This window comes from Myotis nattereri (assembly GCF_964212035.1).
Source record: "Myotis nattereri genome assembly, chromosome: 3".
Lineage (NCBI taxonomy): Eukaryota > Metazoa > Chordata > Mammalia > Chiroptera > Vespertilionidae > Myotis > Myotis nattereri.
The window spans coordinates 23069207-23084286 of record NC_138077.1 but is presented as its reverse complement, the minus strand read 5'-3'; the positions used below and the strand labels follow the sequence as shown (position 1 = coordinate 23084286).

At 42.8% G+C, this 15080-nt stretch overlaps 1 protein-coding gene across 1 annotated transcript in view; it reads left to right on the top strand.

The window, feature by feature from the left end:
• Window positions 1-11922, top strand: part of RARRES1 (retinoic acid receptor responder 1) — a 30260-nt gene extending 18338 nt beyond the window's left edge. Inside the window, exons 3-6 of the mRNA XM_081086670.1 lie at window positions 1934-2117; window positions 4576-4712; window positions 11214-11276; window positions 11358-11922. Of these exons, the coding sequence (XP_080942796.1) occupies window positions 1934-2117; window positions 4576-4712; window positions 11214-11276; window positions 11358-11510 (537 nt within the window). The 3' untranslated portion in view covers window positions 11511-11922. The remainder of the gene's footprint in view (window positions 1-1933; window positions 2118-4575; window positions 4713-11213; window positions 11277-11357) is intronic.
• The last annotated feature ends 3158 nt before the right edge of the window (window positions 11923-15080 follow it).

Here is a 15080-nt window from a genome sequence, read left to right as displayed (position 1 = left end):
AAAATCCCCTCTCCGTGGTGCTGAGTGGAAGCAGCCAGGGAAGAGCAGGAGGCGGCCAGCATTGAAAGGTCTTGGGTGGCAGAGCTGGGGGTCAGCGGGGACAGCCGTGACCCCCCAGCCCGATGCTTCTGGAACAACGCTGCCAGTATTCAGAAACAAGCCCTAACAAGACAACAATATACTCTCACGTTGCTAATTAACCTAAGAATTAAAATGTTTCTTAAGGCTTAAGGAAGATGCCTTTCATTTCTAGAGCTGCAAACTGAAAGCATTGGATTAAAGCTAAAGGGGAACAATTACTAGATTATTTTTGATCAACAATATGTGTCTCTGACGAGCACAGCTCGCTAATTGAAGTGTCCATGTCAGGGGGTGAGGAGTCTTTCATCTCCAGACAACGGCTTTGATTCTGTGGCGCTGTTCTGGGGGGTAGAGAGAGGAGGGGAAAACAAAAAGGGGCGATACCTGGTTTTCTCTCTTCCTTGGAAATGGCTTTGACATCAAAGCAGACTGTGTGCCGGCCTGGTTCTGCCTTTGGTAATCCTCTTCCTGACGCCCGCCACCTCTTTGTCCACGTTGCACTATTTATCAGGATTTTCATGCACCACGGGCATCTCCTCTGGTTCACAGCTCACAGAGGAACAGTTGCCCGCTGGAAGCCCATAAGCAGATCCCATTTTAATAACAGTTTGTTTCCTTGGGGGCTTTTTTTCTTTTTAAGTTTATTTTTGGTTGTTGTTGACATTTGAAACTCCACCAGTTTAAAGGACTGAGAACGTGAAAAGAATTCAACAGCTTAACCAACCACATTGTGACAGGGGCCCACGAATGGGTGTGAGTGGGGCCATGGCTAGAGGCCTGGGAACTTCCTCAAATTCCAGGCCGTGTTGTTGGGATTTTTCTGGGACTAGGCTCCCTGGCTTTCGATGTGGGGTTATGGACTGTGTGACCTTTGCAAAAGGGTGAAATGAGTCAGACGCCCGAGTGCCCTTGAAGCACCCCCTCTCCCGCCCCAGCTGTCTCTGGGTGGAACATTGGGGTGATCCCAGAATGCTCAGCACGTGCACGTTTACATGTGAATGCAGGCAGGCACAGCTGGGTCACCCAGGTAGTTGGATTAGTCCCATTTGGGTGACTTCTGCCTCCACTGCATCTGCATTAGATGTGAATGGACATAGAGTTAGTACAGAGCCAGGGCTTTACAAGACAGACATGAGCTGGAGCCGTGGCTCACCACTTCCTGGCGTGACATGCAGTAGCTTCCTCTTTAAACTGCGGTATCTTCATCTGTAAAATTGGAACAAGACCGAGTTCATAGGGCAGCATGAAGATGTGGCCATTTTTATTCATAGGAACCAGCTTCACCTTCGGGTTCCAGTTAGAAAGCTGGAGAGCCAGCTCGACATGTTGGTCCACAGCGGAGTAAAGCGCCCGCTCTCCTCGAGGCTTGAGCAGGCAGTACTCATGGGCATGGGTGGTGTTTCTCTGGGACAGGCCCAGCGTTGTTTTGTAAGAGAATCATTTTTTTAATGGATTTTTAGAGAGAGGAAGAGGGATAGATAGAAACATCCATGAGAAAGAAACATCATCTATCAGCTGCCTTCTGCATGCCCCTTACTGGGGGTCAAGCCTGAAACCTGGGCATGTGCTCCGACCCAGAATTGAACGGGCAAGCTCTTGGTTCCTGGGTCGACTTTCAACCACTGAGCCACACCAGCAGGCAGAAAGCAGGAGTTTAAATGACAGCAAAGAATGAAGGACAATTGTGTTCAGCTATGAGCACAAAAATCACTTTCTATAAACCAAAGGCCACTACATCTGTTGAGCCAGTGATACCTGCCATGTACAAGGAACTTCTCAGTTTTGTGTGTTTGTGTATTGGGGTGGTGGGGAGAAGGAACCAAGCTATTTAATTCCAAACTCTTTATTTCAGGAAGGTGAGGAACGTTTGGGGAAATGTTCCGCTCAAGTGTTTTTCAAGAATGAGAAACCCAGGCCCACCATCAATGTCACCTGTACGCGGTTCATGGAGAAGAGCAAAAGACAGCAAGAGGATTACCTGCTCTACAAGCACATGAAGCAGCTCAAAGACCCCTTGGATGTCATCAGCATACCTGGTATGGACCAGCTGATCTGGAATGTCTCTGTTCAGGAATGCATAAAATTATGAAGTCTTAAAAAAGAATGATCATTTAAGTTTTTATCCCCCAAATGGCACTTTAATCCAACTATAAAATGTGTCATTTAAACAAAACTTGTTATTTAAACAAAACTCAGAAGTACATTTTCCTGTTCTTCACCTCCAGTACAATGTAGGATCTGTGCTCTCCAGGACCTGGGCAAGGCAAGAGGTGCCTCTCCAAGGAATGGGTAGACGTCTTTGCAACAGGACGCACATGTAGGGGTGCACTTTTCCGGGGAGAGTAGAACCTGAAGTGACATTGCTAGCAGTTTCTGATGGTTGCTTTGGAAACTCGAGGTGACCCCATCCAGGGCCTGCACTGTGCCCATCGCGGCCATCCGCCCCAGGGCTGAGCGAGCCGACTGTTGAGGGCCTTCTTGGGGGCCCGCAGAGGAGTCGAGTTGATCTTATTTTAGAGCGAGAGCTAATGGGCAGCGGTGCCATCTCTAATAAGAGACTTGCCCTCTGCCCTGAGTGACTCAGCGGAGTGGAGCAGAGCCCATCTGTTCTGGCAGTCAGCAGGGTGCGGGCAGCATGGACGCTCAGCTCTTACCGGCAAATTCAATTTCCAAACCACAAGAGTCACCTCTGGATCTGCACTGGGGTATTAAGCTTGACATCTGACCAGTGCTGCAGCACTTCCCTTCCCACCGCCTGTCACAGCTCACTTGTTCGCTCAGAGACCGGGACAGATCCGCCTCAACGTGGGGGCCCACGGTCTCCATTCCTGAGCTGTCTGTGCCCCATCAATGTTCTTAAAACCCGAGGTGGGCTCGGACCCTCGCGTTCCTCAAGTTCAGAAGCTCAGATAACACTTATTGTAGCTCTCTGACGACTTAGATGAAACCCTGTTCCAAATAATTGTGAGGAGCAACTCAAATCCCATGTTATAGAATTTGCTTATATTTAGCACTGCCTGAAATATATGGCCTAATGGCAAATACTTTATATAGTTATTTAGGGATTTTTCTTCTCCCCTTGGCATTAGTTGGGGAAATGGGGTTTTATATATCCTCCTTAAAACACAAATTTTAGAAAATGTATAGGACCTCTTCTTTGAAGATTTGCCACAATATCACTAGATTTTGGACACTTGTTAGTAGTGCAGGTTAATTGGTTCTTGTTCAGTTAATAAAGCCTGTATGCCCACAAGGGTCATTCGATAACAAGCCAACTCAATGTGGCTACTATGAAGCATCAAAAAATTTTTTTTTAATAGAATGTACCTCTCATCCACAAAATTTACAAGTTCTCTTGTCACTTTCAATTCAGCAGAGACATTTAATGGTGCTGTTTACAGCCTGTCCATGTATAGAAAATTATCTACTTAGAACGGAAAAAAAGAGTTTGGCTTTAGACGAAGTGAATAAAAACCATGGAGATATCCGTGGAGTAGCCAGTTCCAATCTCAGCGGATTCTCCTGAGCAGTTAATCCGTCCACGGTTCTGGGCCATCATAGAGCAGTTTCTCTACCATTGATGTGAGACCATCAAATCCCCTTCAGGATATCCTTGCTCCACATTGTTTTCCCCCTAAAAGAGTTGTCTGGATTTTATTATGTGTAAAAATGTCACCTTTTCTAATGAATTCATAAGCTTCTATTAGACGAGCCCAAGTATACTACAGACGAAGGAAAGGACTGAGGTGAAGTCCTCCTTTGGGTTCTAGGGCAGGGCCACCAGCATTTATACTTTCAAATTCCCTTATTAGTCACTGTGTTCAGTGTAACTAATTTATCTTCTCTGCTAATGGGTTTTCATCTCACAAGTCCACGAACAGTTATCACACAAATTACTCGCTAAAATGTGAGTTCCTAAAAGTCACAAGAGGTCCTTTATTAATTACTGTATCCCTCCCTCTAGCGGTGTCTGATATTAAGTAGAGTTTTTTGGCAAATGTTTGCTGAATTAAAAAGATTGCAGGTACAAAAACAACGCCACAGGAAAAACCCTAATTGATGTGTTAACAAGTGATAGAAATATTGCCAATGCGTTGATCAGAAACGGACAAAGACATCAGGCAGGTCGGCAGAGACCTTTCTATGACTATGATGACAGTAGACCCCAAACCAGGTTATGGGGCGAAGATCACTGAGAGATGTTTTGATCTAATTAGGAAAGGCTTCTCAACTAAAAGATGTTAGATTAACTGAGTATCATTATAGCTCTTCTTTTGCATTTATATAGTACAGCACATAGCCATGAAACTGTCTTATAGCAACTTGACTCGAAGCACGTAAATCTCAGTGTGATGTAGAAAGAAACAAATATTGCTAAAGGTCCTGCTGTGAGAGAGATGACTGATATGACTAAGCCCTTATTTAATTGCTGAAATTTCTGAAGTTTTGTTCCCAAAATGCTTAATATAATTTTGTGTGTGTGTGTGTTCTCAGACAGTCATGGACATATTGATCCCTCGCTCAGACCCATCTGGGACTTAGCTTTTCTTGGCAGCTCTTACGTGATGTGGGAAAAGACAACGCAGTCCTTACACTACTACATGGCGCAGCTCAGCAGTGTGAAGCAGTGGGTAAGGAAAATGGAACAGTAACTTGTGCCACGAGAGATAAAACCAAATGCAGTGTGCTTAGACTAAATTAATGTGAGTTTCCAATTGCACAGCAAGAGTTTTAATTGCATTTCACTCATTCAATAAATATGCGAATGCTTGCAATGGGCCAGGGGATGGATATAGCAGAGGACAGAAAACACAGTGCAGCTGCCCATAGGGAGATGAATTCTAGTGAGGGAAGACAGTGAACGGATGAACAGGCAAAGAGGTGTCAAATGGTGGTGAGTGCTGTGGAGAAAAATTAAGTATATAGTCTAAAGGAGGGCCCTTCGGAGTTGAGCAGAAGTGACGCTGGAGCAGAGGCCAGAGAAGTGAGAGAGGGCCCTGCTCCCACAGGGAAGAGGCCTTCCTGGTGTGGCTGATGGGGTGGAGAGAGATCAGCGAAGCCAGTGTGACGGGAACGGTGGTGGTGGTGGTGGGGGGGGGGGGGTGCGGCGGGCCAGGAGGGGCCAGTTCATGTCAGGCCCGGAGGCTGTTAGAAGATTTCTCTCTTCTCTCTCTCTCTCTCTCTCTCTCTCTCTCTCTCTCTCTCTCTCCCTCCCTCCCTCCCTCCCTCCCTCCCTCCCTCCCTCTCTCCCTCTCATTATGCGACGTTAGCTGAGGAGTGACATGATCTGACTTACAATAGGATCATTCTGGCTGCTCTGTTGAGAACAGATTGTACAGACGCGAAGGTGGAAGCAGGACAGCCAGTGAAGCACTGCAGTAACCCAGGCACGGCCTGGCGGGAGCCTGGGCCAGGGGGTGGCAGTGCAGGTGGCGAGACGCTTGGATTGAGGAGATGTTCTGCAGACAGACTGATAGTATTTGCTGATGGGTTGGCTATGGACAGCAGAGGGTGAGAAAAGTTGAGGGTGATTTGTAGGATCTTGGCCTGAGTAACTGGAAAGGGAGATTTCATTAACTGATTGGAGAAGACTACAGGAAAAAACAGAATTAGGGAGAAACTAGCTTGATTTGGGGCACACTAAATTCTATGTGCAAGTAGAGGATATGCAGTCCTCTGTACATAGGAGTCTCAGAACAGGGAAGGGTCGGGGCTGCACTTGTCACACGGTAGGTGTTTTTTTAGGCCATGAGACCGGCTATCACAGAGAATGAGTGTTACATAGAGAAGAAAAGGAGTTACGTAAGGATTGAGCCCTGGAACGTTTCTAACGTTAGAGGCTGGAGACAGAAAAAGTGTTTTAAGGATGAGAATCAACTGACTGTATCAAAAGCGGATGGAAAGTTGAGTGAGATGAGGACTGAGGCTTAACCATTTGATTCGGAGCTTATCACAGCTGTCTCCCCCCAGCACAGCGTGGGCCAAGCCCGCCTGGAGTAGGCTCAGAAGGGAATAGGGGGAGAAGCGGACACTCCATCTCTTTTTAAAAGTTGGCTATAAAGGAAGTAGAAGAAAGGGAGGGGCTGTAGCTGGAGGATGGGCAAGCAGAGTTGAAAGAACGTTTGTTTCAGTTGTATTTCTAGGTTTCAGTTGTATTCTAGGAGATTTAGCAGGTTTATATGTTGATGAGAAAAATCCAGGAGAGGGGGCAAAGTGGACTTGTAGGAAGGAGAGAGTTGGAGTTAATATCTCTGAGCAGGCAAGAGCAGGTAAGATCAATCCAGATGATCTGAGGCAGGACCGTGGAGAGCGCACCTGGGCAGGAGGCAGAGAAGAGTGGCCGAGATGCTGGGAGGAGGGTGGATGGCATGGTGGTAGGTGTGGAAGTTCTATTTCAAACGGCGTATGTCTTCTAAGTGAAAAGTGAGGCAGCCACCAGCTGCAAGCAAGCGTGAGACAGGTTTGGGAGTGCAAGGACTTCAGCATCACAGAGCACTGCAGGCCCTGGGGCTATCTGTGGTTGTGGAGTTAGAGGAGGACCAGTCCCTCTTGGCTGGGTGGTGAGGGCATGGAATGAGCCAGGGCTGGAGTTCTTGTCAGGCAAGTGTGATGTAGAGAGAGAGGCATTTCCAGAATAAACAAAATCAACTACTGTGAGAGGCAAGCTGAGCTGACCGCAAGTATAAACGTCTACAAATCACTTCCTTCATGCTATGTGAAGCAGTACATTCACCCATGGATTGGATCCTTGCACTCTTGCATCACGGCAGCACCAGGGATGCCCTTAACACTCTGCTGGGCCTTGCAGAGGCCACTTGTAGATCAGACAACTACAAACACAGCTTTTCTCTAGATAGACACTTCTTTCCCTTTAAATAGTGCTTTTTAATAGAAATTACCACTTACTTGGTTGTTGCTATATAACTAGATAAAACACTCTCCCTCTTTCTCGCTCATCTCCCAAGACAATCATATCCTTAACAAGAGTCTTCCGCCCTAACTGAGAAGTCAGGCGAAACTTTGTTTATGGTGTGGAAGGCGGTGCCAAGATAATGAACTCAAGGAAATAATGAGAGGAAAACTCAACAGGCGCCAATCACCACAGAGACAACACAGAGGAAATTAGGATCTTTTAACATCAGTGTTTTCCTTTCTCTTACAGTTGTGCATGACACATTGCCAAAATAAACACCAGGACATACCACAGTGTGGGAGCAGCCCACTTCTCTCCCGTTCTAGTCAGGCCATCATCTGTCTACCCATGTCCCTCATACCACCCTGCACGTGGGAAAGTAGGAACAATGGAGTCGTGGAAAACAAAAATGCTGGCTCATCAGAAACAGTGTCACAGATTAGGAGCTTGAGAGTTTCTTGCGTTGTGGGGTTTGGGTTTTGGATGAATAACTGAACATGTAACTGACTTGCTGGGTCACCCAAGACAAATTACTTCATCTCTTAGGGCCCATTAACGGAGGATTTACTGAAGTCCTTGAAGCTAACATAAATCTCAATCACTGAATTGGGAAATTTGGTTTCAAGGTTGATAACCCATTTCAGCTCAGAGTTCTCTTATTTTTAAATTCTGCCATTCGGTGGCCACTAAAGATTCCTGTGATTTTTTAGCAAAAGCAGCAACATAACAAAAAGCAGTGATTTTCACTGCATTTTAGAGGGGAAGGGGAAGAGAAAGAGAAAGAGAAACATTGAACGGTAGCTTCCCACATGCTCCACAATCACAGGTCCTGACTGGACTGAACCCACAACCTAGGCATTTGCCCAGGCTGGGAATCAAACCCGGAACCTTTCAGTGTATGGGATGACACTCCTACTGACTGACCCACACCAGCCAGGGCCAACAATAATTTTTATTTTTATTTTATTTTGTTAATCCTCACCTGGGGATATTTTTCTATTGATTATTAGAGAGTAGAAGGGATCGGGAGAGACAGAAAGAGAAACATCAATGCCAGAGAGACACATCGATTGGTTGCCTCCGGCACGAACCCTGACTGGGGGTCAGGGATAGAGCCTGCAACCAAGGTACATGCCCTTGACCGAAATCGAACCCGCAACCTTTCAGTCCACAGGCCAACACTCTATCCACTCAGCCAAATCAGGTAGGGCAAGCAACAATTTTTAAAAAGTCACTAAGATCAGGAAATCTAGGTACTGTCCCGAGAGACTAGAAGCAGGATGGCAGGGCTGATAAAGCCATAGCCGCCCAGTACAGAAACAGCAAGTGACTGGAGGTGCTCTGTGGCCCTTGGTAGCTCGGAAAGTAGCGATTATTGTTTTTCCAAATGCTTTCTGGGTGGAAATTACCATCTTTACACTTAGGGTTAAACTCACATTTCAATGCAAGTGTGTCAGGAAGTGCAGGCTTATAAACCCATAGCTTCATATAAGCAAAGTCTGAATGGTGTGCAGGCTATGAAAGAAAGGATTGAATACCAATGTAAGACCATCTTACTGGCACAATTATTGCGTTAGAACCGAACAACAGATGTCATTCCCAATACCATGAGGACTATGCCAAGGGTAGGGGAGATACCTGTTGGCCAGAGAAGAAGAAAAAGGACAAGGACTTTCCCTACACTCTTGCCTTTAATACGAATTGAGAATAGTACATCTGAGCATTGTTCCAACTCTTATCAACACCAGACATTGTCAGCAACCCAGACTACCTAATCTGCAGCCCGTCACTATCAATCAATTCAAGTCCTGCTGTCGAAAGAGGCCCCCGGTGGCCAAGGCACATTACAGAAACCATCTTATCTACCTTATGTATTCAGCTAAGAAATCCACTTTATATTAAGAGCCTGAGCTTACTCACTCTCTACTAAAACCACACTGGTTCTTCTAAGGATCATTCTCTCTTTTTGGGGGGGATTTGGGTAGGGGTGGAGGCGGTGGGGTGGTGCAAAAGTAAAAGGGAACAAACAAAATACTTCCAGTCTGCCTCTAGGAAGATTAAAGTGCTGAGTTACCAGAAAATGTCACAGAAAATCACCGCCAATTTGGACTATAATGATGTGGCATTTTGTGACGATTTGAATAGACGCCAAGGAGATTATTTCTGAATAATATTAAAAATAATGACTTCTTGGCAGAGCTCCATTCGGCGAGGACAGTTTAACCCTGGAATACCTTGCCAGCTGGGGTGTACACTGTCCCCTCTGTAGTTCTGTAAAAAGTCCCGCTGTTTGGTTTGGTTTAAGGGTGTTTCCACCTGGAGGAGGAATAACCCATAAAACAGAAATGCAAGGGTCTGTTTCAGTGAACTCACTGCGGAGGGTCTTCATGAAGTGGTACCTGGTTTCCAAGCATTATAATAATCCAATTTTTTTGTATGAAAAAATGGGTAACACTGTAGCAGAATAATTTGTCAATGGAGTTGGAATCCCAGTTTCCAGACTTGCCTGTTGTTGTTTTTTGCCTCAAATCTGTAGACAGCCATGATTCAGAAATGCTGTTTGCAGAAACAGAATAATAAGGCATTGACCTGAAAAACATGTTGTTTATAAGGAAAACCAATTTTTTTTTTTTATGATAGAAGAATACATGGTTAATAGAGAGGCCTTGAGAAATAGTGCGGACAGCACAAAAGCTTGAGACAAGTCATACAACGCAGTGGCCTGCTGGTATGGGCCATCTTGAGGCCACCATTTCCTTTCAAGGTCAAGGTAGTTACCAGATGAAGGTCAAGCAAGGCTACCTACACCCTTAAACCCAACAATGCCAAACTGACCACTGGGGTCTCCAGAAACTGTTTTTTTTTTTAATAAAAGCGACACTGGGTATCCTCGCATGAGTTCTCTGACTGTACAGCCTGTGCCTCCGATACTTGCTTTGACTATTTGCATGTTCACTGCCAGGCAGGAGGGAAGGAAATCTACCCATGATGCAGACACACAGAAAAACAGTCAATTTCTGATCAAACCAGGCCCTCGCATTTCCTCTCCCTCTGGCACCCTCCCCACCTGCTGGAAAGTTCATGGTTTGTAAAAATCTCCATCATTTTAAGCAAAACTTAATATCAAATCCTTTTGTTTGACTTTGCTTTTTTACATTAATAGTCTCAATAAAACCTAGTAGATTGAAATTATAAAATTAAAACTATGGCCTGGCCAGTGTGCCTCAGTGGTTGAGTGTGGACCTATGAACCAGGTCACGATTCCAGTCAGGGCACATGCCCGGGTTGCAAGCTCAATCCTCAGTGGGGGACATGCAGGAGGCAGCCAATCAATAATTCGCTCTTATCATTGATGTCTCTATCTCTCTCCCTCTCCCTTCCTCTCTGAAATCAATAAATTTATATTTTAAAGAATTATAATCCAAGTTGAATTTATTTTCTTTTCTTCCCTTCCATTTTTACGATAGATAAGGACCCTAGCTTCCACTCCCACAGCCACCAAAAAAAAAAACACACCAAAAAACCAGGAAGTGTCAAAAATAAAATAGGAAATTGGTTTAGTTACTAGTAAAACTTACAGAAATCAAGTGAATAAGAGGTGAGGAAGACTGCCTGCCACTTTACAATAAGCAGTGCACTGGTTGAAGAGGCAGTGCGGACAGTGGAGTCGGTAGATCTGGGTTTGAATCCCCATTTGCCATTTACTAGCTGCAACCTCAAGCTATCTCCCTTGTAAAATGAGGCTCATAACACGTACTCTTCTAAGGCAGTCAGAATTACATGAAAACCTGACTCCAGTGCTTAGCACAGAACCTGGCCCATGTGGCAGCCTCAAAGGACTGGCTGCTCTGCCCCTTGTCTTATTGCCTGGCACATCAGGGCTAACATATCAGCTTGAGGTGCATATACAGTACCTAATTCCCAAGGTTGCCAAAAGATTCTCCCTATCCCCACCGACCTTAGCCTCCATCAAAAACCATAAATATTAGAGAAAAAGTGATAGACAGTCAATAGATTCTCATAGAACTCAATGACCGAACAGTAAGAATCTATGACTTCCATATCTTGATGCAGGATCCTACCCAAGGGAAACATGGCTAAAATCCAAGAGACAGAAGGAGAGTCCAGGCATCACCCGGTTTATAAGAGAAGCCTTCCAAATTCTGAGCTAATCTATACCTACCTGTTGGTTACACTAACTCTTCTTTCCTTTCTCTAGAAAACAGATGAGGATGCCATTGATTTTGACTATACGGTCCTACTCCATGAATTCTCAACACAGGTAAAACACAACATTATACACAGACTTGTTTTTACCAGAATTTTTTGCAGCTCTTAATGTTTTAAAACCCCTATTTCCTAGGAAATCATTCCCTGTCGTATTCACTTGGTCTGGCACCCGAGCAAACCCCTTAAAGTGAAGTACCACTGTCAGGGGCCGCAGGCACCAGAGGAAGCCTCTGGAATTGAAGAAGGATCAGCTGCGGCACCGACGACGGGACTGACCAATTACTGAAAAGGAAAGAAGACCTGCTGTCCCAAATCCTAAACACAATGACTGTACAAAGCAGCCTAAGTCATTATTCTAGTAAAATAGCCAGTGTCTAAGGCATCCTAATAATTCGGAAAGCCTGCGATGCTCAACAATGAAAAGATACTGGGTTTTTTAAAAGATAATATATTTCAATGAAAGCCAATTGTAGGGAAAATATTATCTGTTTAAAAGGAATTATACTATTTTTATGATTTAAGCAAGTATTCTTTTATAACTTGATAGCTACTTTTAAATAAATGTTTACATTTCTAAATCAACTGTTAAGTATGTTTGTAGAGATTTGTAGGCAAATTCTGTGCTAAGATGGATTTAAATGAACTCTTAATATTGTTTAATTCATATTTTACAAATAAAAATAGAGCATCTCACAGGTAAAGCCTAGTGTCTGCAAACATGTATTAAATGGGACAGTGATGTAACTGTAAGTATAGAAAGTATTTACAGTTTTCACTTTTAAGGACAACTTGGACCCAGTGCTGGCATAAGTAATTTACAACAACAGGGGGGAGAGATTAACCAGGGAACTTATATGCATATAAGTGCATAGCCCATGGACACAGACAACAGGGTGGCGAAGGGTGGGTGTGGGGAGGAGGAGGTCAATGGGAAAAAAACAATAAACACAAAGGGGACATCTTTTACTTTTAACAATAAGATTTTTTTTTTTTTTAAAAAGGGAAAAATGTACAACAGACACAATATGTATGTAATCCGATTCTGTGGAGTACCTACTTCCCCAAAGGTAGGCAGAATTGGTCTAGGAAATGTAGCCACCACTTGCCTCTCAAAATTAGTGTCATTTAATGGAACGCTTACATTTGTGTGTGAAAAGCGGTAGCCAGATTCCTTGGCTAGTAAATTGGTTAGGAAGCATCAGCCTTAAAATATACCAAGTCATTCATTTTAAGTCTGCACTATTAGAAAATTGGAAAAGTTCACACAGAAGAGAAACAATTTAAAGTCATGGATTCTTACAAAATGAAAGATGGATGATACTGTTACTTTTTAGTAGATCTAGTTTATATATATATATATTTTTTAAACCCCAACCCTCTACATTCATCTTCCCAACATCCACTCGACTTAAAGAGCAGTAAGTATTCTGAAGCACTGGGAGACAGTCATTTAAAGAAAACATCAGATTCCCCACCTGTGTCATAACACAGAGAAAATATTTTTCTAAAATAGCAATCTATAATGATTAAGTCATGCCCAAACCAAAGGATAAACTCCTCTAACTGAAGTTCCCTACATAATGTTAAAAAATGGTGCCAAGAGCATTGGAATGGCATATTCAATGCCCTGTGATCTTTAGCTTAAGGGCTAGAAGGGTTTTAGCTTTCCAGAGTCTCACCTCACCCTCATAAAGGCATTTTTAATAAGTGAGATTACACTCAAGTATAACCATCATTCAAGCAGGTAAGAACTCTAAGGTAACCCTTTAACAGGTTTATTTCAGTGTAATTGATTATGAAGGGGGAATTATACACACAGAGACAACGTACAAACACAATTACCTAATTTGTAAATTTACAAAACCCACAAAAGTTATACCTACTAAAAATTTCTCAGTATCACATTAGAACATCTTTTCTAACAAAAACTCTAAAAATTGCTGATTTGATTTTAATAATACTGATTTTGCTAGCTTACTGCAGAGGAAAATTACTTCACTGACCTTGACATAACATGAAAAACTCTAAATTCCCCAAGCCCTCTTTCATTAAGTCCAAATTCTGAATCACTCTGAGCCAATAACAGTTACATAGAGCATCACATTAATTTTCTTAGCCTCTTTCAGAACTTTAAAATATACCCATAGTACCAGGATTTTGTCTACATTCTATTTGATTCTACTCAGTTTCATTTTTTCTTACCTGAATGAATTATGAATTGTTAGAAGTTAAATAAGTTCTTTTGAGAGTCAGTTGGAAGTTTCTACAGTTGCCCTTAAATGATAGTCCTTCATGACATGAGTTTATTACATCAATTTTTTCTCAGCTTAGAACCTATTCTGTGACCTTCCCTGGCTTTCAGAGTGCTACAGTCACCTAACTTATTTGAATAAATGTTCCCTGGCACTTACTTGAATAAGTGTTCACAATAAATTGTGTTGAATACAATTAACTGTTTCAATGATGCATTCCAGTGTTATTTGAAAACACTTTAAGCAGCAATTAAAGCTCAAATTCAACAACTTATAGTGTTAGCAATACAAATAGCTATCTTCTACAAAGAGATGTATTCCATCATGTCATAATTCACTACTACCTCGTGGCTGCCTAGTTTCACTGACATAAATTTTAAGACTCATCCATATTTCAAAAATACTAAAATAAAACTTCAGAATTAACAAAATTTCAGTGATTTAACAACTAAACAATCTGAGAGTGAGCAAGGAGGAAAGTAATAACAGAAAATTGCCTGTATTTCTTTTAAGGTACAGTTATCAAACTAAGAACAACTAGCCCAAACTCTAACATCATACAAAAGAATTAGTTATAGGACACATCTGAATCAATCTTCCATTTCACATCTTGAAGGTGCAGGCAACACTGCAGTTGTCTTTAACCTTACCTGCTATTATAATCACTTGGGAAACTTTTGATCTTGATCCAGAGAATCAGACCACCTGGGGTTGGCCTGGGTGTTTCTTTCAAAGCTCCCCAGGTGACTTTCTAAGAGTGGTAGGGACAGGAATCAGGGCAATACTGATTGTGCTGCTACCATTCTTCAATACAAGCAATAGCGTCTTTCTTTAAATTAACCAACAATTATCCTTCACACTGTAGTAGTCCCCATTGATTTCTTTCTCGCTACAGACCTTGGCTGATATGTGGTCTTTAATCAACTATAACCTAATGAGTTATCAAGAAGTGTGGGTTCTGGTCCTGGATTTGTTCCAATGAAATCCTATTCTACTTACTCCCACCAGCTGGACCTGTGTCGTTGCCTATGAAATGTTGGTGTTGGATTAGATAACTATGCTCTTTTCTGATACTATATCTTTATGACCAGAATGTTTAACAAGTTAAAAACATCAACATTTGCCCATCTTAGTTCTAATTTTTATGACTGCTGGCAATAGCCAGAGGAACTGTGCTAAATTCCATGAAAGCATTTCTTCCTCAGGAACAATATTCTATGTTATTTTGAATGGCATGAGATGCTGATGAAATGCCAATGCAACAACATTTTTCAGGCTTGATGGTATTGTAGCAACAGACATATTCATGGGGAAAATGTACCTGAGATGATGAATAATCAATTTAAGTTATCAATTGAAAACTTACCGAGCTGCATGGTCTTAGACAAGTGATTTACCTTCTCTGCACTTTTGCTTCCTCTATTACAAAATGGACCAATAGTGCCTACTTTCACAGGGGAGTAAAAACTAAATTAGCTAATGCATTTAAAGCACTTAGCAAATGCCTTGAAAACATGTGCACAATACTTTTAAAAAATCTTTTTTTCTAGAAACCTTAAGTTATAAAACCAAATCAAGAAAAACAAAGGAGAGGAGAAACTAAG